The following is a 25,918-nucleotide window of genomic DNA, read 5'->3' on the forward strand; positions in this document are numbered from 1 at the left end:
ATCCATCCTGGTAGAAAAGGCCCAAAATAATAATCAAACACTCGAGCCTCTTCGGAGCAACGCTGCCAGTGCCACACAAAAGCAGACAGACAAATACAATGAGTATCTCCACACCCCTGCTCTGACAGGAGGCGCTGGCAGAGTCGGGGTAAACGGACTGCGCTGTGCGGCACAGCAACCCCTAATGATCTCCCCTCTGTTTCAGCGGACTGAGAAAAGCCATTACCTCCCGCCACATTACCCTGCCATCCCTCACATGGTGGATGGCTCCTCTCTCCCATGAGCACCTTGCTCCAGTCATGGCTGGCAGTGCTCACCTCCTTACCGCCTCCTCCTCAACCCCGTCGCCCCCCTCCTCCTCCCACTGAAACCCCCAGCTCTATACATCACATTTAACACTTTGACACTAACAGTCTATAATGTTTCTATTCTACAAAATCACTCTGCCAACTCCAGGATAGCAGAGCAGAGTCTGAGGAAAATAAATACCACTCTCAGCCGCTGGCAGTAAATTCTAAAGGAAAAGGAAAAGTACAAAAAAAGAGGCTCTTATACACTCGGCCTCTTCACTCGCCATCTAAGAGGTCTTCTGGCCGCAGTGGAAGCGAGGGGGTAATTTCAGTCGATACACATTACAGCTCCCACTGACAGCAACAGCTCACGCTTTTTTGCATGGAAGATCGTCGGCGTCACACAAAGAAGCCACATAAAACGTGGACGTTCTTCGCGAGCACTTTATCGGCGTATGAAATAAACATCTCGCTGCTTTAATTATTAAAATCAAAAAGTGGCATGAATAAATAAAAAGCAGCCTGAATAAGTGATGCGACAAGACAAAACTCCAGGCATGACCTTTGAAAGTGTCTCAATGTGTCAGCAGACCAAAATAGAGGGAGGTGCTTTAAGGAGGAGGTTTAAAGAAAAAAAAAGAAGGAAGCAAGGAAGGGAAGAAGGAAAGGGAACAACTGTGGGGGGGGGGGGGGGGGGGGGGGGGAACACCAGCCATAAATGAAAGATGTCAGAAGAAATTAGTCTACTCAAAAACAGAGGAGAAACAATAAACATAGAAGGCACCCACACCTCATTGCATTACAATTTGTTTCTTTTGTCTCTCTCTTTAATATAAGTGTTTACTTGGGCAAAATCCAATCATTTCATTCTCTCCAAGCGTATTTCATGTATATAAACAAACATTTGCTCGACCTCACTGGAGTATTAGCTTTAATGTATCGTCAGCAAGCCTGGCTTTGAGAGGGCATTAATTTCAATTCGCCGATTTAAACACTCCAGTTTGTCGCAATCCTTCATCGCAGTACGCCACCAAGTCAACACACACAATGGGCCTATTTTTCAATCTAATGGCGGGGGCTTACTTGCCATTAGTTGGGGGGGAGAGGAAAAAAAAACTGCTTTTGCCTTTTGAACAAGCCACTCAAAATGTAACCCTGCATTTCAAAATGAATTTGAATAATTAATTGCAAGTTAAAACAGCCCACGAACCCCAAGAAACGGGCTGGGGGGACGGCAGCTCGGAAATATATTTCTTGCCCCGAGGCCAGGAGATGTCTCATCTTAGAAAGCTGGAAAATCGCGTGTTTGAGGATAGAGTGTGTAATCTCCAGTGAATCTAATGAAACAAAGTAAAAGATAACGCCACATTTCATCACATTGGAGACAGAGAGCTTCCTCTGGCTTGCCCTTGAGGTGGCAGGAATCCATAATCTGAGGAAATCAGTCTTTTTATGTAGTTGAGGTATCACGAGCCCCTATTTGACCTGACTCTCGCGACAATTGATTTATGAGCGGATCGGATACTTGAATCAAAAGTCTACACCTCTCCCCCTCTCTCTCGCTCAAATGATTTATTTTGAAGACAAGGCTTTCTGGAGAAAATATTACAAAACCAACCACCGTCACAAGTCATTTCGGATGGCACGCGGCCCGTCGACGAGACAACGGGTCTTAACCAAAAATGTGCACTCGATGATAATAAAGCACATCTGCCATCAAAGCAACACAATCTCACACATGTCAATAACACACATTTACAGAATCTGCCTCTTCTCCCGCCGTCCTTGGCCCATTCCTTTGCAGCGAGCTTGTCTTTATTATTTAATTAAGCCACTACGGCCATTACATTAATAATTGAGTGTGAGAGGAGACCCAGGGCAGCCGCAGGCTCTGGCGCATTGGGCTTCCTGGTGAGGAGTGTATTAAAAATGTGTGTGTTTATGTCCCCGGGGCGTCTGTCCTGGCTGCATAAAATTGAATTGGTTATATCTAATATATCATCCCCTAAGGGTGACTGGGTGGGTGAGGAAGAGCAGGAAGAGCTGGGGATGGTTGCATCCTGCCAGCAGGGAACGAGTCTTAGAGATTCAGAGAGAGAAAGAGGGAGAGAGAGAGAGATGCATGAGGCTGTGACGTTAATGTCCCTCAGAATCAAATCGATGGCTGTCCGAATCCTCAATGAGCATGGCCTTAAGCTACGAAGCACAAGACAAGCCCAGAACCAGATTAAACCCACTCGTTACCGCAGTCTTTGTTCACTTCTGGTGTCTGGTGATGCATTCAGTGCATCAGTGAGAATGGGTGGAGGATTTCTTATGAAAACGGATTACAACCGGATACCAAATACATGCGAGAGATAGAAAGACAGAGAGAGGAGAAGAAAAAAAAAAGCTTATGGCATTCATATGGATACTAAGAGGATGAATGTTGGTGACAATGTAAGTGTCTGAATGTAAAGGCAGGAGAAACATCACTCATGATCCCTTCCTTTCACAGACTGAGGGGCTGACTGCAAATGCACTCTCCCTCTCTGTCTTTCTCCACCTCTCCTCTTATCTGCTTTTCCCACCATCCCCCCGCTCCCACCTCCACATCCAACGAGCTCCTGCGCCTTTATCCAACTCCTGCACCTTTAAGGCCTCCAGACTCCAGAGGAATGAGCATTTTAACACCACCATTAAGGTCAGGGCCTAAATTATTGATCTGCCACCTCTATCAGCATAACGGTCACGTAGCCAGTATCACAATCTAACCCTCGGCCAGCTCGCTGCAGCTACCTCAATTAGAGAGAGATTCTCATTACAAAGAGAGACGGCGAAAGTGAGAGAGAGCGAGAGAGAGAGGGAGAGGAGAAATAAAAAGAGAGAGAGAGAGGTCCACGTCGGATGATGAAAAAAGGGGACAGAGAGCATTCTTTACACCCACCCTCCGCCTCCTCCTCCTCCTCCTGCCCCCAGTCCACCTCCTCCTTCCCCTTGAAGTCTCCCATCATCTCCCCAGACAAGACCCAAAGATGACAGGTCTTATCCTCACCAAAATGCGGGCGATAAGGCAGCTGTAAAAGAATAATAAAAGAATAATGCATGGAGGATGAAAGAGGAAGGCAGACAGGGAGTGAGGCGGAGAGAGAAAGAGAGAGAGAGGCAGGCCAGGGAGGGGGCAGCAACATAAATAAAGATGCGGCACTGTAGGGCTGGATCTCCTAATGAATTCGGAAGGTCCTGGATCAATAACATCAGCACGCTGACGACACATCACAAATGCCAAAGGAGCCGTCCGCTTCAAGCGGCGCCTGAAGAAAAACAGACGTTTACTGCGTGCCTCTTCTTCTTCGCAAAAATGACCGAGAGCGTCGGAAATCGTTGAAAACCTCTCTTTTAAAAACGAGCCGAAGTCGTGAAGTGTGTGTTTGTGCGCGATACTGCTGCAAGGAGCATCAGGAAGCAGGAAGCAGCTTTGATGCTTGGTAATGGGGATGATTTCCACCTAGGAGATGCGGTTGATAGTGGCCGTGCTATCAGTGCCATTAGTAATGCTGATGACAGATGGTTTCTTTGTCTCTATTCAGATTTATTTTCACAGCTGTCAGAGGAAAGAAGAAACACACTGAGTACATCATTACCCAGAGCAAATAGCCTGAAATGAAACAATCCCTGATATGACGGTCAAAATGTCTGCTGATCTGTGAGGGGGGGGGGGAATAAAAACTGGAGTATATGTTAGAAAGTATTATAGCAAAGAGTCTCTTAAAAATGGATCAAAGCAGAAGTTGAGGTCGGTCTCGAAAACGTGCCCTCTCTCCCCATTCGCTCATACACAATCATGGCCTAATGGCATCCATTAACATAATTGCCAACATAACTAGTGTTCCGTGTCTGAGAGCCGTTCCCCAACTATACGGGGGAAAAAAATACAGATACAGAAAGATGAGAGGAGATGAAATTGAGCCAAACTGGGACCATCCCCAAAAACATATTGTGGGTGTTCAAGCTGGAATCGCCTCCTCCTCACCCGCTTTTCAAAGCTACAGCGCTTTGTGGAGACCCCCTGGGAAGACTCTGGCATCTCAAGGAATGTGATGCCAGTATGTGTGTGTGTGTGTGTGTTAGAGAAAATTTTTTGTATGCAGCACAGATAGCGGGTGAAAGAGCAGAGAGCTTCCTTCACATGTTGGTAGCTGCCTCTGCGTTCAAAGATTGGGCCCCGACGCACCAAACACAACCTGCCAGGCGAAATGAAATTCCCATTATTTTTAATTAATCCCTAATTAAAATATATTACTCCACAGATTCCACAAATCTCTCTTAATATGCAAATGTGGCCAATTCAAGGATATTTACATGTCATTAATTAAGGCAAGCACATTCTCTTAGTCTAATGAGCTGTGGCCCGGGTCTGCCAAGGAAAACTAAACACTGGGCTCAGGAGTGAGTAAGCACAGCCACGGGGGGATGCCGAGTCTCTGTTGAGTCAGGACTATCAAACACTAATGCCGGGGTGAAGTAGACAACAGCTCTGCTTGGGCTCACAGGAAAAAAATCCACCCTGAAACAGTCTGACATCATTAAAAACTGCTACCGGTGACGGAGCTCACATCTGTGTGCTTTTCTTTTTTAACAGCTGGCGTGTGATCTTCTCAATCCTGAGCATAACTGGCCAAACGCAGCAGCTGTAACATCAAACTGATGCACTTCAGCAGAGCTCTTTGGTTGCTATATGCTACAACTTCATGTACTTACATCTGCTGAAAGTACGGCTTAAACAAATAACAGCCTTTCAGCGCCGGTGAACAATCTTATGTTACTCTTTGATTTTGTTTCAGCTCCTTACCGAGGCCCCCTTTTTTACGACTACGTCAAAGTCTGAATTTTATCACCATGACGTAGTTTTTCAGGGATTTTTTTTTTTTTTTTTTGCATTTTTTGGAAACTTTAAGATCTTGAACTAAATTTAAAGGTGTGAGTTGGAACAGTGTTCGGATGCATAGCAAAGAGAATATTAAATTACTACTCTGAGATACAACCCCATTCCAACACTGGGAATGCCCCACAACACAGGACAGTATACGTGTTTACCACTGTGGACTATGTGAATTGGCATTGTCTTGATGATATAAGCAACACCTTCCCTGCTCCAAACCCATATTTAGGTAAGTCAGTATTAATAATGCCTTCACCATCTGCACTAATGCACTTGTGCTATCATCACCATGGATGTTCACTTTTGAACTGTGGTGCTTATGTAAAATTCAAACTGAACGCTAATTTAAAAAATTACATTAAAATGGCTCAATTTCAACATTTGAGATGTTGTATTTACAGGTCACAAATAATATTAGACAATCACTGAATTCTTTCTTTAAATGGCAACCTGTCTGCAGCGTACTGCCTCTCTCCCAGTGACATCCGAGACAGGCTGCAGCCCACCCATCCCCCCTTCCCACGCCTCTGAATTGGATAAGCAGGAAAGGAAATGGATGGATAGATGGATGGATTGCTGGCACATCTACTGTATGTCACTCGAGTTTTGAAACCATGCTCTTGCTGCACTGCATGTCAGCAATTTGACACCTTCACTGTTTACTCTGTATTCAGGAATTTAGAAACTGAAGTATTTACACCACAAATACTGTGTAACACATGTCCTTCAGGTTTTGCCATGAAAAACTGCCATGAAGCAATCTGAGATGTTTAGGGAAAAAAATGGAAAAATATTCACAAGTCACTGAAATATGCAACAAGGACACGCTTCTTCATTACAGGCCTCATAAAAAAATGAAATCACCTGCACCTTGACCAGAAACAGCACTGAAATTACACTAATGCTAATGATCCCGTAACATATTCAAATGCTTGAAGGGCAGACCTTATCCAATCATCAAACATCATAAATGTTTATACAAAAATAATAAATGATAACACGCATACACAAATGAGAGGACACTTGAGAAGCAAATATCAATTAACAATAATAATTACTGCAACTGGATAACAAACTCACATTCTGGAAAGACCTTTTATTGCTCATGTAAATACCTCCAACCCCTAAACACTCACCACCCTGCAAACACATGGCCCCCTTTTTTGTGCTACTGTGACGTCAAAGCCAATTGTCCATTAGTAGTTTAAAGTCAGCCCTCAGGGACCTCCTAACAGCATCGAAGCCCCAATCAACAAGTCACTGGTGTGATGTATTTATAAAGTAAATATCCAAGCTTATTGGATTCTTCCTTTGACCTCTTCATCAGGTCATTTTGCCGAATGTAGTTGTTTTCGACTTTTTAAACACTTGCCTGCTTTTACAAAATCGTAATTTCATACTTTTGTGTTATTTTACTTATTTTACTTTAACTGCACACCAGTGCATGAGGAGCATCAATCCCAACACCAGCTTCTTAATAATTAAAGAGAATATGTGTAGTGTATCCAACCATTTCCCCAGTTGTTACATGGATACTTTTCATGAATATCATGTTGTATGAGGTGATTTGAAGGAGAGTGAGGAAATGAGCTGGGGTAAGATGTACCTTGCTCATCTCCTTGTTCTCCCCTTTTCCAGCTGCTCTAATTTGACACCTTGAGCTGGGGGAGGGTGGGGGCGATGACGATGGGGCGGTGGGCAGGGTTAACTAGGTGGGGGAGTGCAAAGACATAGCAGAATTCATTAAGAATAGCAACCTGTCTCTCCCTTCAACCTCCCTCTGACGGTAATGATATCCGAGGTTAGCAGAGAGCACACCAGCCAGAAGATGGGAGGAGAAACAAAGACAGAAAGAGGGAGAAACCGAGAGAGTGGGGAGCTCCGGAAAATTAGAAAGACCTCAAATACATCTATTTCCAGTGGAACAAGTTCATGGTTCAGCTCGTACATCGGGCACTTGCACTGAACCATCTCACTGAGGACCCTGTTTGCCTGGTTGCTTCTGAGTGTATTTCTGCATCCTGTTAACATTCACATGAAATGAAAGAGGTTTCAAAAACTGTTATTTTGCCTCTGACAGTCCTAATGCACTATGATGACATACCAACAACCAACTGCAGACCTTCGAAAAACCCATTTACGCCACACTTTGTAGGTTGGATGGAGTGCAATCAGACCTTTTCAACATTGTGATTACCACGTACTGGCACAGTAATCTGTGGCTGAGGAATTGGCTGGCTAATGGCAGTTTCACATCAGCCATCTATAGGGACCTTGCAGACAGGTAAAGTGGTAGTTGCAAGATATTGAAATGGCCAGTGCCACCTGGGATGAAAGGCCTTTAAAAAAAGTATTAAGAACTTATTTTTTCCCCCCACTAGAAGCAGAGGCACTGAGTGTAAGTCGAGCAGCTTTATCTCTGCAGTGACTTAAAACATCAAACACCTCGCTTTCCCTCACAGCCACCGAAGCTGCAGCTTGATTTTAGAGCTGGAGGGGGAAATGATTGAGGGGTGAGAGGGGGAAAAAAGTTTCAAAGCTGAGCTGAAATCCTCGCTGAAACAGTGTCCCGAGACCTTTCAAACACTCATTTCCATTTATCTAGCAGCGACATTTTTCATGACGTACTCTCTGGCAAACTATCTGACTCATAAATCCAATTCAAGCCTATTACTGGAGAACTTTTAAAGCTATCCTTCATTAATGTTAATGGGGTTTTTTAGTGGAGGCCAGTGGTGGTTAGGACTACATGGCTGCTTTCCCAAGCTTGTTTAACAGGCTCCAGACAGAGATGGATGCTTCTTGCAGTCCGATAGGCTCTCAAAACCATCTATCACCCAGAGGACCCACCCACAGAGCTGGCGTTCCATAACAAAGGGCAGGCAGGAGAGCTCCTGATTGACAGCTTTATGCGTGTGGTGGCTAGTCAGACAGCAACGAGGAGACACGGTATCTGTTTGTGGCCTTGGCGCTGGCCCCCCTTTCTGAAAATGAGTTGTGAAGAACAGAACAAAATAATGAGTGAGCAGGGGAATCGATCAATATGCCGACACGCGAGATAAATGAGAGAATCAAACACACGCACACACACAGAAAAAAACCCCATCCCTAATGCTGCTGAGTAGGTACAAAACTAATCAGGCAAATGAAGCTGCCTGAGCAACATAAACTGTGAATGGAGAGCAGTGTTAAGGCATAAACAGTTATTATCACAAAGATCATTACCCTTACACCTCCAGACTCACTAATTACCACGGTAAACAGCCATACTCTAAAAATGTATGGCTGGAGCATGCAGTAAAAGCCGCTGCAACATGTAAATGCAGGTACGAGTCACAAATAAAGGGCTAACGCGCTGCTCAAAAACACTAAAATCTATAATAACATATATTTTAAACAACGTTAAAAAAAAGGGCCAAGTGATTTGCTTCTGTCACAGCTGCAATCATTTTACGAGAGGCCACAGTAGCTCTCAGGGTGTATATATTCTCGAAAGGCAGACCAAAAAAAAGGAAGGGGGTGGGGTGTTTCAGAAGAGACACACTAAATTTGGACAGTAAGTAGTATCACCCCGTCTGCGCGGTACACCGCACATTCGCAACGCCCCATTTAACCGCACACGGCGTTTCCCTCTACTGCCTTCATTTGCATACTTCAGAGGGGCCCTGACGGATGAAGACGGATGGGGCAAAATCAGCCTCACTGAAACAACTGTTTTATCAAGGTTAAACTATCCAAGAAGCTCTTAACCCCCACGCCTTTATCACACTACAGCTCTCCCAATATCAATCTATCAATATGATCTTATCGGGAGGGAGGTGGGAGAAGACGCTCTTCATAAACTCAAGTAATAGGAACATAAAGGAATTTTATGTGTTTAGGGGAGGAGACTGCTAAACATGGTGCTGAAGGACATCAATAAAATCCAATAAAACAGGCTGCAAGGTGGTGGCAGCAAAGCCAAATAAAAAATATTAGAAGAAGAGCTGCTCCCCTGAAGGCGTGAGAGGCATGCGCGGAGTCACGGGGTCGTCGCTTCATATCTTGTGAACGACTCGTGAAAGCATCGGCGAGAAAGCACTAAAATCCTCCTTTTACAACATGGCGTGGGTGAACCTGCACATACTGTCATGCGGTCTGCCTCAGGGAAGTCTGAAAATAAATTATCCATGTACGCTCACTCACTGAAACTTATTCAATGAAGTGGTAATAAATGCATGTCTAATATTACTTGTCTTTGTGTCACGTGACCTAGTTTAACGTAAAAACGAGAGGTCTTGTTAGGTTAAACTAACACAGTTTGCCTTCCTGTAACAGCAGAGGCCATGCCTGTGTGTATGTGTGCACATAGAAAGTGAGGGATTTCGAAAGGGTAGTCCATAAACCTAGACATGAAAATAAGAGTAATTAATAATGCACACAATGGGAAGATTCCTATAATTCTTCAAATGAAGTCAAGCTGACTACACCCAGAGAGTGACATCAGAGCATCTACCCCTAACCTTCAGGCCTACCCGTACCTATAAGGTAACTTAAGTGGTAATTAGACTTATACTGGAGGTTTTTGCTAGCTTTTACTGCCTGTGACGTTTATTCACACAGATATGTGAAAACACAGATGTGCAAGTTAATTTATCATGTCATTCTTTTTATCTTCATAGAGAGACAGCAACAAACGGCTGTTCACGAACACCAAACAAATGAATAATAAATACATACAGGTATTTTTCTTTTTGTAAGCTACACTTTTTATTGTATGAGATGCACAGTTTCAGTGTTTGATGAACACTTATTTACACATATTCGTAACAACAGCGTGCACATGTAAAGTACCCACAGTATCAAAAATGTACACGTAATGTAATGTTCCTGTAATTTCTTTCAAAATTTTTATTTAGCTTTTATTTAAACAGGTATTCCCATTGAGACTCGTTACAAGAGATACCTGTTTCAGGCAGGTACAATGTACAATTGTACCAGTTAAATGCCATGTCACCTTTCATTTTGAGATCAGCTACTACATATATAATTTGTAAGGATTTGAATGTTTAAATATGCATTTTAAATGTCTCCCAGAAGTTATACAAATGTCAATAATCCTAGCAACCAAGATTATGATTTTAAATATTTCCTAAATAATGTCGTAAACTGTAAGTATATAGTTTATATCCTTCGTTTTATCCAGAATAATTGCATCTAGGAAGAGTTAGGGAACATACATACACTGTGATCATCAGTGCCAAAATACTAAAACTACTAAAGACCAATAAAAACTACAAAAGACCATTGAAAGCCAGCAAGTCTTCATCTTAAAAGCAACAACAAAGAGCAAACCTTTGATTGTAATTGGAAAGCTTGTCCAGCAATTGTGGGCTGCTGCTCCAACTTAAAGTCAGCCTTACCCACTAACCATGATGGTGGAACAGTTAAAATGCAGTTCTTCTGAGGATATGAGAGACCCAGAAGGAGAGTAGAGACAGGGAAGATTTGAAATGTACCCAGGTGTCAACCTATTCAAATAAAAGGATCTTCAAATCAGTTCTGTATTTAACAGGTAGACGGTGCAGAGAACAGTGCAGGTGTGATTCTTTTCTCTTTTTCTGGTACCAGTTAGGAGTCCTGCACCAGCTGCAGGAATAAGATGTTTATGTTTGTTCCTCCATACTAAGTGCGTGAACACCTGAAACTTTTGTAACAATGCCAAAAACAACCTTGCGGCATGATGGCATCCAGGGTGGCAGTATTGCCAAAACAACACAAAAGCATCACACTGGCAAACTGTCAAACAAAGATTAAAACGATATAAACCTTACACAAGTTATGTTTCGATAGGCTCCAGCACAAGCACTTCTCAGGTGTCACTAGCACAGCGTTCACACCACATTCGGAGCATTAAGACAACTTTTATGGCCCAGAACAGCTGATGCAATTACAAACTGATACAGAAAATAACAAATTGCTAATAGCATAAAAATACCCATAAACCCGCATGAATATACACAAATCATAAGAGCAAACTACCTCCTAACTTTTAATCTTTTGAAGGGTAAAAACTCCGTTAGGAGCGGCTCGGTAATAAATGAACAGAAGTATATAATTTGCTGATTATGCTCAAGTAGAAAAAAGAAAATGACAGCAATTAACATAATTTCAGTAGGAGTTAACTGTCCAGAACTAACATCGCCAAAGGCAAGCTGGCAGACAGAAGGCACAGTGGAAATCCACAGCTTTCACTCTTTGGGTAGGGGATACAGATTTTTTACTGTACAGGGAAGCAGCAAGGAAGCATCACCGCATTATCAATCCTCATGGCTGTTACTGCGAAAATTGGGTACGTATTTAACCAAACAGAAAATGGTTTGGTTAGTTTTCACACTGAAAACATATAATAGCAACGAGGCAACGGATATCTACACAAAACAGATTAAGATAAAACTTTGAGTCAAACCTGCTGACGATTGAGAAAATCGGCGCTGCTTCTAATGTAATTTGAGTTTAACGACATTTTATATGACACGAGTGGCATTAATGTATTTCTTTCTAACAAAAAAAAAAATCTTTCACTCTAACACCCTTTTTTGAAAAAAATCCTGCATGTTGAGGTTTCCCTTTTTTGCCTGCCTCCTTCAGAAGCAGGCTTAAGGGCCCTTATCTTACTCTCAGAGATGGTATTTACACTGCCAGGTGGCTAGGCCAAGTGCTGACCTGTGCTAACATCCGTGCTCTCGCCCCACTGTGCTAAATGCTACCTGTGGTGTCACATTTGCCAAGGGAAGTGATCCAAAAACTGCAGGAACCCCGCGTCTCTATAGGCCCCACGGAATTAGCAGCAACAATCCCCAGAGACAGCCTGCCTGCCTGTTTCTGCCCCTGCAACACACACTGTGACACGCGCGCAGAAATAGTACATACCGTACACCGCACTGAAGATTGCCAGCAAGAGACTGTTTGATTTTGCAGCCACAAAAACAACTCTTTGTGTGGCTAAATTTATCATCGCTCTCCGCCACAGTATTTGTGTCTTTCTCTACAGTTCAATATCTCTTCTCTGCTTTTTTGTGTGTGTGTGCGTGTGTGTGTCTGCATTGTTCTTTGTCTGTGCCTTTCCTTCCAGCGAAGGTGCCGAGGTTACCAAGGCTCATCTGTGGCCCCTTTTGTCTCTCACGGCACAGGCGAGGTTTATTAACATAAATTAGAATAGCTCACCGAGAGAGTACCTTGTCGCTATGCGTTACCCACGGCAACCTCTCCTCCACTCTCAATCCACCTGAGCATGTGCATGTGTGCACGGTTGTGTGCGAGTGTTTGTGTGTGACATAAAGAGAGAGAAAGATAGAGCGAGAGAAAGAGAGCACACACTCCCCTGCATCTAAATGTGAAACTCTGAAATGAGGGAGACACATCCACACCCATCTCTCCCCTGTCCTGATTAAAATAAATGGTGCTATCTGCACTGCATGACTCACTACACCATGGCATTACTATCAGTAATTGAAACATCCAATCACTACTGAGCCATCAGCCTCACTGCTCTCCCCCATCTGACTTTGTGGCACCTGATTGAACGTCACACTGTATGGGAAGTAACACAATATATGCCCATGAGTTTATCCGAAGAAATGTTGAGGAGAGACACAAGAGTACCGCATCGAATAGCTGTGTGTGGATGTACAGTACATATTTAAATGTGTGTGTGTGTGTGTGTGTGTGTGTGTGTGTGTGTGTGTGTGTGTGTGTGTGTGTGTGTGTGTGTGTGTGTGTGTGTGAACCACTCAGCATCCTAAGCAGATATCTAGTGAGAGTCAGGCAGCCTCATTGATTGGTGTTGATTCCATCTGGGCAGCGAGCAGCGACTGACAGTGGATCTAAGCCGCTGCGAAAGGCAACCATTAATCTTGGTCCTGTTTAAGCAGCATGTATTAATTTGTGTCATTTTTACTAAGTCAGCCAGGGAAGAGTGCTTGCCATTTTATGTTTGACTGTTCATCGAAGTCAGGGGGTCCTTTGTACGACCCCAGCATGCTGCCTACACACCACTTACATTTTAGTGGCAGGGTGCCAGGAAAACACACCTCCATCAAGAAAATCTGAATATGTTATAACTTACATTTTTTGACACAAGAAAATATATGAAAGGTATTTTAAAAAAAAGGCCAAAAAACCCCCCAGTATAATTCAAAGGTAGGAGTGTATGGTTAGAGCCCCATGAACATATCAATAATAAGATCTGCAGGTGTTTCAACACCAACAGTATGAGGATATATGCGTTTGCCAGTCACGCTGCGTGAAGCAATTCCATGAGACTGTGGAAAATCCAATCAAATCCAAACAGCACCAATAACAAAAACAATGGGTGAGGCAATTGCAGTTGCAATAATGTCACCAGAGCTGTTTTGTAGACACTAAAAGCTGCTCTAGAGACAAACATCTGATAAAAAAGAAACTCCACTCTGCCATAGAGCAAATTTCCTCTCTAAAGCAATTTTATATTCGATAAGTGGGAAGGCATTCTTAGCGTAATGGATCTGAATATGATCTCTGTCAGAAAACTAAGAACACAGTCTCGAATAAAAGCCCGGCGTGCAGAATGGTCAGCGCTGCTGCATCAGATAACCAGACTGAAAAGTGCAGGAAACAAACTATAGAAAGAGACGCAATGAATTCATATTTCTCTTGGATAGGTGAGCCGATAGCTCCGTCTTTCTGTCCCTATTGCCCTTTCAGCGAAGGTGAAGCAAACAGACGTGGACGCCAGTTTAACTTGTGACTACGTAAAGAGGACAAAAACAGTGGAAAGGTAAACACACATTATCATTGTTTTTGTGTGCTAAAGAGGGCGAGAGGTCTGTAAAAATAAGGAGTGAAAGCAAACATAGAACAAGCCCAGCAACATACCTATATCTCACACACAGACACACACCCTTCCCATACATCGACACACAGAATATGACCATTCTACAGCCAGATCTGTTATCACGGCTAATTACAACTCCCACCTCACATATACAGGGCTGTAATTAGCCTCTTAAAACATGATTAACATGTCTCAATTAAGCCAGTCAACATTTGCATAATATATTAGCTGTCCTAATTGCAAGTGAGTTTATATCAGAGGACAGGAAACAGCAAAAATACTTGCTGTTGCCCCTGAAGTGAATATGTAGTGAGCATAAATATGAATATAGAGGAAATGCCAGTGAATAAAAGGGAGTCCGGTCTATTTACACATGTCATAACTCACTTCAAAAGCAAAGATAAACTGACAGTCAGCACATCCCCTCTCCGACTATACTTATAAAAATATACTACATGTTTATTATTATTCACTTAGACGAACATTTCTGGTAAGTAGAGGAAGAGTTTTCCGATAAATGCATAAATCAAAGCCAGGCAATATTTTTCTCGGGAAAACTTCGCACACATTTTGAAGTTATTTATTTGAAGTTATTTATGAGAGAACAGGCAGAGTCCTGTTCAGCCTTATTTCCGTGGAAACTAAAACATAGGGGGATAAACTGCTGCTTCGGCACTTCCAAGCCGGGGACAGATATACAGTCTCCCAGCTAGCGCGGGGAAACCAAGGACATAGCCATTAGTTTCAGGACAGCGCCACATTGGAGACTAATGCCTCCATCTGTCACTGGAGATGAGAGGAGGGTAACAAAGAGAGGCAACACTAACCCCTGAACTCATCATGGACAGCCATGTCAATTAAATACTGAAAAACTGCAGGACTGGGAGCCATAGTGACCAGTTTATCCACGGCTGAATTGAGCCCAACCAGTACCTCTCCAAGTGTTTAACGCTAATGTTACAGAAAACGGTAATTTGACATTATCGCCGTGCACCTTTGGGCTTATTTCAGTCAAGCAAAGCAGATCTGACACCACTTATTTGATTAGTAATTAGTGAACAGTCAAAGTCAGGATCCATGATGCTCAATACTGCTATTTACTGCTATACTGATGTTACTGAATATGATCACTTATTCGTTTCACTCATTTATTTAAGCAAAATGCCAACTCTTGTTGGCTTCACCTACTGCATTAAGAAGCTTTGCTGTTTTTTATGGTAAATAATACATATTTTCAACAGCTGATCAAACAAAACAAAACATCTGGATATGCTGCCTTATCCCATCTGGATTTTGCAGTGATGGCATTGGACAAATATGTCATCTATTGGGGACTGACTAAGTCTACTGCTCAGTGTTACACGTTTTTTTTTTTTTCCAGTGCTCTGCTTCCTTAATTAAAAGCTTGGTAAACACAAGTTGGTGCGTTTTCCTGCACAGAGATGCTGATGGAGATTCTCATTGGTATGATTACCAAGCTAATGCTAAGTATGCTATCAGTTGCTACTCATCTCACCTGGTCATTTACAGGCTGCAGTGTGTCCTCGTTTTGCTGTTTTGTTTCAATCCATTAGACTGTTTTTTTAAGGTTAAAACAAAAACAATCCCATATAATCTGAATTACACATTGGCAGCCACCAGTTGTTGGGTTGTTAGAGACCATTTGGTCCAGCCGGTATTATTGGTTAAACTATCATATAGTTTCTAAGAACTCTAACTGACAACATATAGAACCAAAAATCAGCTTTTCTACAATGTAAAACATTATTTTCATAATAAAATTAGTAAACTTTAAAGTTTACCTCAAACTGCAGTAAGTTACAGATTTTCTCTTGCTTAATAAACTACTCTGAAAACAAAGTGTTATGCTACCAAAATGAGGTACAAATAATAACCCGACAGTAAGTCGCTGTGCACCCACCTTTACCTGACATATTTTACAAAAGCAGGTGCAACACATTTATATCGCAAGACAAAAATCAAGTCCTTACATCATTTTGTAAAAAGTTTATAAATTCACCAGATAACAGGACTTGAACCCTTTTTTATTTATTACTCATCCCCAAAGTAACTATCCTTTGCTCATACTGAGGCTCATTAGCTTTAACCACTTTACCTTTGTTAGCTTCTTTAAAATAACCATGTTCAGGGGGGATTTAAGTGTCTGATTAAAGTTTGTTCTCACTAAAGTTTTTCTGATTGTCCCCCCAAAGTGCACACACCACTTTTTGCCTGTGCCACTGTGCCCAAGTTTTACATGCAACGAATCAGGTCTGGACTGAGAACACTGAAAATCTGTGCCTGGCTGCTTGATCTGTGCATCTCTACTATCAAAGAGTACTCTTGAGCCATCAAAACAAAAGCCGCCTTCTTGACACTGAAAGAACAACATTTGCTCAAGAGTTCATGACACCTCCAAAGTGACCAGATCAACACCACTGTGAATATCTAAATTGTGTGTACACGTCCAATTAGCGGCACATGCATGGGGAGGAGGGGGGGTTGAGAGCGGAGGGTGGCACTTAGCGGGATGGACTGATTCAGCAGGTCTCCAGCTTTGATAAGTTCAAGCGGTGTAATGCATTATCCATCTGATCACATTAGTCATGCAGGAGCTCGCCATCTGACTCGAGCCTGCATGGGAGTAATGTGAGGCTGCTGACAAGAGTGGCCTGACGAAACGGTCGCAGGCCCACAGATAGACAGAGAGTGAGAGAGGGAGAGCGTAGGCCTGAAATCTGACACCCAGAAACACTGACTTGGTGGCTGGCTTCTCTTACTTAGTCAACCTGTACGTGCCAGCTTGTCTCGCCGTAATGGTTCCACACAAACAAAGACGCTCTCCGGTTCTCTTCACAGGATGTGAAGCAAGCACAGGAAAACAAATTCTAAGTGCTCTCAGGAACTGCAGAAACAATGATGATAGTTTAAAAAAAGAAAAAAGGCGAGAGGGGCCAGAAGACGGGCCAAACAACCCCGGTGTCGAAAGGTACGACTGTAAGTCGTAACACAAATCTCTGTCGCTGCTTTTCCATCGGCCAGCGTGTGAACCTGAGCTTGTTTAAGCTTGCTAAATACTCTAAATCTGTGACACAGGAACGACCCCTGCGCAAATAAACAGGGTGTGGGGGTGTGTGAGGTCATCAGTTAAGGCCTGCTATTGGCATGTGCTCCTGCCTTGTTTGTCAGCTGCTTGCCAATGGACACCTCACTGCTCTAATGTCCCATATTGCTGCTGTCAACACTCGCACCACAAAGAAGAGGCGCGTACAAGACACACACACACACAGACACGTGAACATGCAGCACCTATAGATGACGTAAAGAAGAAGGAGAAAAAACACTTCCTCTCTTCAGTTAAAGGTCGAGGAGAAAGCGTTGCTTCAAATCTGCCCTGCTGTACTCATCGCCCCCTGCTCGCTCTTCTTCTCGCAGACACTCTCACTGCAACAGTGTAAAAAGCAGGGAGAAGCTGACTCTTTATAAAGAATATAAAAAAGGCTGACAAATTACAGGCTGTACTCCGCTCGCATACACTGCACTCAGCACATTTGGCTGTAAATGCCATGGTGAAGGTTTGAGTCATTTTCTCTGTCACTGCAGTGAAAGGATTTTCAGTTTCGTCTGCACAAACCTCCTATGGGCGAAGATGAGCCGCGGCTCAGCTCTTCAAACGCAGACAGGGAGGACACAGAGAGGCAGCCATTCACTCTTGATTCCCTCACAAATTGCTTGGGTTATTCTTAACTTTTTATACGTCGTTCTGTCGCCATCAAAACAATGTAGCTATTTAGAGCTCGCTGATTTGTGGTTTGGGAGAAATGTTCCCCAGCCACATTTTAAGTAAAAATAACTGATCCGATGCATTAAAAAAAAGAGAGCGAGAGAGAGAAAATGTAATCCACATTGAATTGAATTATGTTCCTTTTCCAAACTTGGTGCTAAGCGGAGGGGAGGGCAATTTGCAGTCTGGGGGGAGCCTCTCTCGTCAGAAGCCCTGTGAAATCCTGGTTGCCAAGAACGGTGGGAAGAGAGGAGAGGCAGGGGGGAAAAGCCAGGAAAAGGTCCAAGTCACTTTGTTCTTCTTTTTGGAAACGAACTCTGGTTGAACCCGGGAAGACGCCAGACAGTTTACAAAGAGCCAGGCATTACTCTCTCACTTTTCCAAGCCTTGCAATTTAGAAGCAGGGCCCCAGCCTGCTATAGCTTCTTCCTCATGGGCTTCATGTTTTAAATGTGACGAAAATCAAGTGTCTACACGTTCTCCCTTCATTTTTTTTTTTTTTTTTTTTTGGAGGGGGGGGGGCTGTGCCAAACTCTGACTCATAAGAGTGAAGCTTCAGTGAACAACAGTTCATGTTAAATTAATGAAAACGGCATTGCCTCCATACAGCACAAGCCCCGTGTTTATTCTCAGCTGTCTGCATGGCTGCGACGCGACAACCGAGCAGCCAAAGTGACAAGGCTCTCTCAATAATCTCAGACAGCTTCAAAGTTGTGTTCACAGATAAGGTTATATTGGATCTTTTGTTTTATTTCCTCCCCTTCAAAAGCAGCGCTCTGCCACATCCCTCAGAGAATAGTCACAGGCTTTCATCATGTGAGGAGCTCTCCTTTTAATCTGCTGTTAAGAGAGTAATAATTCACACATTCTTTTTCATGACTTTGACCCAGGCTGCGAACATAAACAGAAAATCCCCCTGACCTGTCTCTGCATGCAAAACAGCTCACTTCAGCAAACACCATCAAACTCGGCCAAGGAAAACAGAGAAGAGAGGAGCGAGAAAGAAAGAAAGAAAGAAAGAAAGAAAGAAAGAAAGAAAGAAAGAAAGAAAGAAAGAAAGAAAGAAAGAAAGAAAGAAAGACGGTCCCAAAGAGGCCCAAATGTCCAATGACAGCGAGCTATCCAGTGTCAGTGAGGTTTGTGAAAGAAAACATGATGTAAATACATATTTACTGGTTTGGGAGAGTCAAGTCTAGATAACCGTGACCTCTGCTTTTCTTTAAAAATGCTTCAACGATCAAAAGAAGACACCAAAAAAAGAGAGAAAAGAAAACAAGTGATGCTGACACACAAGGAACTGGCCATAAAAGTGACCTTACCTGTTTTCTCCTTTATTTCACATAAGACGTTGAAGAGAGCCGGTTTCATTCTGTGGCAGTTGAGTGCATGTTTTCTAAAAAAACAAACAAAAAAACAAAAACAAAGGAGGGATGGGGGGACAGGACACCACTTTCCAAATCAGTATTCAAACAAGTGGCAACACAACTGAACTTGCTGAAATCCCCGAAAGGTTACATTTTCCCAACATATCTCAGCTGATTGCATTTCAAAGCATGCAAATATATAAAACTTACAGGAGCCAAAGCATGGGAAAAAATATATTTGTTAAAAAAAATCAATCCATACTTTGTGGGTATAATTCTTTTGAAAATAATTTAAATGCACAATGCATGACTTCAAATCTTTGGAAAACACAGATTTATCCTATGCAGCATCCAATAAAATTCACTCAGGTACTACAACTTGCCTCAAATGTTTGCTATATGTATATTTTATTGCTAGTGCAGGCTATAGAAAGGGATCTGCAACATGTTATTACAGCATAGGATTACAATGTAAGCTCCTTTGTAACAAGGCAGAAGACTCTCACTTTGACTGAGGTGCCTCAGTGCTCCACAGCTAAAACACACCCCCGTGTCAATCTCATATAGCCACGCAATCATTTATAGTTTCGATATATTACCTTAAAAAAATGACAGAAAAGTTTTTGCAAAGAATTTACCACGAATCGTGACAAGTTTTTAGGGTCTTTCTTTCGCTTTCGCGCAGTCACGGCACTTCGGTGGGCGTAATTGCTTTCATTTAGAGGCAGTCTTGATCCGAACCACAATGTTATGATCTCCCCCCCCCCCCCACCCCCTCTCCATCCCAAATATTTCCATTTTCACGTGAATAAATAAAGTGTTTTGTGAAGCCTCACCTCGCCTGTGCTTCGTCTAAGCTTTGGTCTGTGATGGTCATTATTTGCTGTAATATATCTCCGATGTCCTGCTTTCTTCCCTCTCCGTCCGTCCCTGCCGTGCCATCCTGCATATGCTGCGCCAGGCCGGGGTGTCCGGCCATGCCTACCCCGTGGGAGTGCATCAGCCGAGGCTGCTCGTCCATCCTTGACCACGGTCCCTGCTGCCTCCACTCCAACTTTTAAAATTTTAATATCAAAGAGGGGAAGAGAGGAAAAAAGAAAGAAGAGAAAATATCCTCGGAAATTCCTCTGGATTCCTCGGTGTCTCTCTCCCAGCCCACTCCTCCTTTTTCCTTGGTAAGCTTTTCTGGATTTGGGAGGAGGGAGACTGACAAACCCTCTCTCTCGCTTTCTCTCGGTCTCTCTCCCAGCTGGTTTAGGTGAAATCTGATCTGAATCGCTGCTTTAGGCTTTGGCCACTCCTGCACCGCTACTGTAGGGAAGGAAAAAAAACAGGATTGAACATTAAAGGCTCCTAATGTGATTAAAAGTGGAGAGCGTTGTGCTCCTCTTATGAAACCTCCGATATACTCAAGAGCTTGATGCGCCAAAACGCGCTAAAGACTCAACTTGCCTTTGAAGGTTTTGGATACAAAGTACCACCAACTGTTATTGTTTCGCTTATGTCTGGTAACTGACTCATAATCAGAGTGTGGATGAAAAGCCTCCGCCCCTCGAGCCACGATTGGAGAAGAAGAAGCGCGCAAGTCCCACCTCGGTCCTCTCCGAAAACGTCAATCATCTTCCTCGGGAAGGTGGGACACTGTAATAAACATAAAGAGATGTGACCGGACCGGGTGGCAATACAGTGATGGATCGAGGGTGCATATGTAGCCTAATAAATAATTGTGAGTGGCAGTGGAGCTCTGACCCAACAGGACAGCATGGTGGTGCTCGGAAAAGACACTCTGTCATCCGGACTATATATTTTCCTGCTGAATATTTACACCCGTGTAATCAGTCAAAGGAACAATAAATCAAGATGAATTTATTAGAGCATAGAGCAGTTTGTGGAAAGCGTTTTACAAGTCTTGAGTTGGAATATTGGACCACAAGAGTCGTAACAGAAAGCGGTCTAACTAGCAGCCTTCCTCCTTTGGAATCCAACACAACAGCCTACTTGTGAGAGCAATAAGAGCTAATGCTATTTAATAATATAATATATAATAAAGATTACTCCAACCATCAGTTACCCAGTAACAGAAAATAAATCTCATAAAATATCTGGATAATTGATTAAAAAGAAATGTGATCATTTTTCCTATCAGTTTACAGCTGTTGGGGAGTAATACTGCTGGCCAAAATAATTATTTTTTATAATCTAAAACCGCCTCAGTTTATTGAGATGGACTTTTAGGCTTTTGCTATGTAGGCAGTTCAGTATTTCTCACCCTTTCCTGTGTTGGTCAGTGGTATCCTTCATTCCTACTGGTAGCTGCTTCACCCACCTGCTGTTATGACTAGTTTAACTTGGTACCTGCGCACTTCATATTGCTAAAGGTTATTTTGTTAGTCCAGAACGTAGGCTGCTACCGAATGAACTAGCCCAGCTTTCTGTCATTGGATTTCCATTTTAAATCCAATTAAAAATTGCATTAATTAAAAATAAAGCCCTGCATGGGGAGCTCCCTGCTGAGTCGTTATTCCAGCAGTTGAAGTCTCTTATCATCTGATCAGGGTCCATCTGTGTTGCACACACAGTCCAGAGGATGTAGCATCCAAACAGCCCGTCAGGACACTGAATCTGTAGTTTGTTTTAAACAGCTGCCAAAAACTCAGTTTAATACCTTAGCTTTCTCAAAACCTCAAAAGTTCACACAAAATGTGTGCATGTCGGTCGTGTATCAACAAATGCCCTTATATCTGACCGTGTTTGTACGTTGGGTGTTTGGATGTGTCTTCATCCAAACACCTTGTGTTTTGAAAAATGCGAGGGCTTGTTGAATAAAATGTCAAAATTGTGGAATAAAATGTTTTACACGTGGGAAAAAATACAAATATGTAGTCTAATACTTACACAAATACACTGAGAGCTGAAAACCTATAATTTTACTCCTATTTATTTATTTACTGTTTACAACCACAACTCAGCCACTCAAACGTGCCCCCTCAAGTCACAAATTCACAAATTTGCACACTTTGACTTTTGCAGCACTTCTTGTGGTAAATGTGTTGCAAAACTATTACTATTATTTTGCCTGTCATCTTTATGAGTTACTAAACTTAACTGACATTCCTGGTCTCAGGTGGAAAATTACTGATAGTTTGTTATTTATTATTATTTTTATTTAGCAATTAAAGAAGAGGGCTTAAAAAAATCACTATGAAGTTGACACAGCAAATGAAACTATCAATATAAAATTTTTTTGTACCTTTCTTTAAATGTGTTTATTTTTCTTCCAGCTCAACTTTGCCATTTGAAGCCTGTGTGGATAGATTCACCTTTGAAGTGAGCCTCAAGTGGTCATTTGGTGAACTGCACTTTTTTTTGGCACCAACGCATTGGCTTCATTTTGTTTTTAGCGGCATCACACACGAAACCTCGCAAACTTTAAGACGAATACCTGCTGCTGAGAGAACTTTGGCTCTTTGCAAGGCTACTGCATAGATAGCATGCTAACACTAAAGTAGTCAAGAACCGAGAGGGATTTTAAAGCTGAGTGTATGCCGACCCCAGCCCCGCAGCCAGAGCCTGAACTTCGACAGGTAACAAAAGCAGTCATGTTTGTAGCCTCCATTTCTATCCGAGCATGCTTCTAAAGTAGAATCAACTTGGCTTTTTCATCTTTGTCTTGTGTTGTCAGCTTTGTGTTCATACCTAAATGAGACATTATTTCAGGTCATTTTACGGAGTGACGAGAAAGTAATGCAATGAGTAGTGTAACAAATTACTGTGGTGAGTAATGTAATGTGTAATACATACTTTTCTTGAGTAACAAGCTCAACATTGGGAGCCGGTACAGTAGGAATGAAGACGAGCAGATGCAATTAAAAAGGGCACTGTATCTGCTTTGTCGTATTTACTTTTTGACTGTGACAGCTATTTTCTGACATGTCATAGACCCAATGATTCATCAAGAAATGAATCAGATGATTAATACATCATCAAAATAATTTAGTTGCTGCCTTGCAATAGTATTTCTCCCATTAACGCCTGAAAAATCGAAATTGTAACGTGGATAAACTGCAGTTCTGTGCCTCGGAGTGTGGTCTGTTCTTCTTCTTTTTTTTTACTGGCCGGACAGAAATCGATCAGTCAGTTTTCTCATTACGTGCTGAATAGGGAGGTAGAGTAGTAATTGTCACAAGGGGCAGGGTGAGGTTGAGGGTAGTGGTGGTGATAATGTCTGACACTCAGGAGCTGCAAAGACTGCACAGCACAGCCTTGAAATGGAAGTCTCCAGTCCAGCAGCCATTCGGCTTTATTTTATTCCCTATTTAACTGTGTCATAACGTTGGAGGGGGCCTCATATTTATCTTGTAAATCTTCTGAAGGGAGATGGTGGTTCAGCTGCAATCGTGCATGCTTTAAAGTGAGAGGAAAAAAAACATTTAGGAGTCAAGACAATTAATTTTCTTTTCCTTATATTTTTTACTCCATCATTCAGCTAATATAAAACCGCAGTGTCAGGTTGGTTCTTCAAATCCCAATCTGTGTCAACCCCCCACTCATCAGTCTCCTAAGTTCTGATTTACAAATCAAGGCAGCATTGATTAGCGTGAAATATGATCGAAAGAGCTCATTCTGTTCACTCTAAATTCAAATTTATTCCACTGTAAGCCAATAGACAAAAATGACCTTACTGCTCGGATGCCGTTAGGAAAGTAAACTCTGAATAGAATAAATAAGACCTCATTTGTGGCTCTGATTGCTGTATTGAGATAAAGCAGCATTTTCAGCCTTAATGAAAGAGAAGAAGAAGGGGGAAAAAAATCGTCTGACACTGCATATTTTCCCTCCATTAAAACCAAATGTGTTGTTGCAGCATTAATATTCTCATAAAAAGTAGAGTTTGATTATAATTGCAGATGAATTTTGATGTAAAAATGTTCTTATAAACAGTCGATGTTTTCTGCAGAAGTTGCAGAGTTGTTTTTTGGAGACTAAAAATGCTAAGGAGTTCGATATTCCCAACAGAAATGTAAACTAGTTGAATTTGTTGGCGAAGCTGCTCTGATGAATGGAAGAAGACAGATCGTACCAAAGATTATAATGCATCCGGGACTGGAACTTAACTACGGCATGAACTATAAATAAAAATAAACAGTGGCGTAACATTTTAGAAACTCCCGTTACCTCTTGAAGCGTCCAAAACCCCCCACAAAACTTTATGCACTTTAAAATCCTGATAATGTGTAATAAACCATGTATAACATGGGTAATTTAGTGGATTACACACTTCCAGATATATTCGCCTGGTTTACCAAACCAGGTGAACCAAATCACAATATTTCGAGCTTCATAACAAACCGATGCTGACTCCACAGCACATATTCTCTTATCTGGACCAGGGTCAAACAGCTCCTCCTGGAGAGAGAGCTGCGGGTCAGGGCAGGGTAAGTTATGTATGAGGTAGGAACACAGCGCGGGAAAGCAGCAACTGCATGGCACAGGAAGTAACCTTGATGAAAAATTCAGTTGTTTGCTGCTCCTGGCGTCCCTCAGGCATGAATAAAGTGAGGCCCAGACAGAGAGAAAAGACCTGGGCTCAGCTTGAAACTACTCACCGACCCACTGCTGAGGAGCACACACACACACTCGGCTAGCATTAGGAGATGGGCACGAATTAAACTTTAATCACGCCTCAAATAGATTAAGCGACAGGAGCCGAGTCAGCATTTCCAAGCCCCTGCTCTGCTTCAGTTGACCATCCTCCTCTGAACTCCTACTAAATTAAATACCCACCCGTTCCAGTTTCTTTGCACCTCAGATTAACGATTAAGGAAATTAAATACTTAAACCAGGAGTCGACAACAAAAGCTGCGCATGGTTAATGTAATATTATACATAAATCCTCTGAATGAACAGCTTCTGTTTCTTGGATTTCGACTGCAGACGAAGAAGAAGAAAAAAAAACTAGATGCGTAAGGATGGAGATGCTTTTGAACCCTGCAGCAATCTCTTGCATCTTTGAGTCAGTGATCATTTTTACTGTGGAAAAAGCCGGATGTGTTTTTGTGCAGCCGAGGCTGGGTCAGGGTGAAGAATGACTGATATGAAGGGGTTGACCTGTCACACAGCATTTGACTTACTATCCTTGGAACAGGATAAAAGGGGAGCCAAATGTCAAGTGATACAAGTGACGCATCCTCAAACGCACATATCCGCACACAGAGAGGGATTTGGAGATGAATGGTTTATAATAAAAAAGCCCCAAAACCCACCAGCGATTCTGTGGATGGCATGTAAAAACAGTAAGATGATCATTTTCATGAAAATAATAGTCACCGGTGGCACTCGCAGTGCATGTCAGCCACAGGATTTCCATGCCCTTTTTTTCCCCTGAGTGTGTCTGTTCTTGCTGTAGGGCCCCTGTAAGCCCTTAGACCTCTTGGCAAAGCGTGGGTTGTGCCTGGTGGGGGGAGATGTGACGGATGCCGGAGCCTCGGAGCCCGCTAGCTACTCTGTGAATTTTCCCAGACTCATTTGCATTCATAAAGAGCCTATTCCTTGTCACAGAGTGTTTTCTTTTTTAGAATGCCTCCAAAAAATCCCGTGCGACTCTTGGTGGGAGTGCACCGGGAAAATCCGACTGTCAAAGACGACAAGACGAATGAATCCCTCTGTCAGACGCGTGCGGCTTCGACGATGACAGATGGAGGAGAG

At 42.6% G+C, this 25,918-nt stretch overlaps 1 protein-coding gene across 9 annotated transcripts in view; it reads right to left on the bottom strand.

Moving 5' to 3' along the window:
- Positions 1–20,807, bottom strand: part of pbx1a (pre-B-cell leukemia homeobox 1a) — a 51,266-nt gene extending 30,459 nt beyond the window's left edge. For 8 of the 9 annotated variants that reach the window (XR_013903400.1, XR_013903399.1, XM_080293216.1 and 5 more), the window contains exons 1-3: positions 20,666–20,807; positions 20,050–20,524; positions 19,169–19,242 (exon numbers count right to left, since the gene is read on the bottom strand). Coding sequence is in view for 7 of the 9 variants with exons in the window: in XM_080293216.1 (XP_080149342.1) it covers positions 19,169–19,242; positions 20,050–20,234 (259 nt within the window). In the remaining 2 variants the exon portion in view is untranslated. Of the gene's footprint in view, positions 1–19,168; positions 19,243–20,049 lie in introns of all 9 variants that reach the window. The other variant, XM_080293210.1, reaches the window with a different exon arrangement.
- Positions 20,808–25,918: the final 5,111 nt, after the last annotated feature.

The sequence above is a fragment of the Astatotilapia calliptera genome, chromosome 18 (assembly GCF_964374335.1).
Source record: "Astatotilapia calliptera chromosome 18, fAstCal68.1, whole genome shotgun sequence".
Lineage (NCBI taxonomy): Eukaryota > Metazoa > Chordata > Actinopteri > Cichliformes > Cichlidae > Astatotilapia > Astatotilapia calliptera.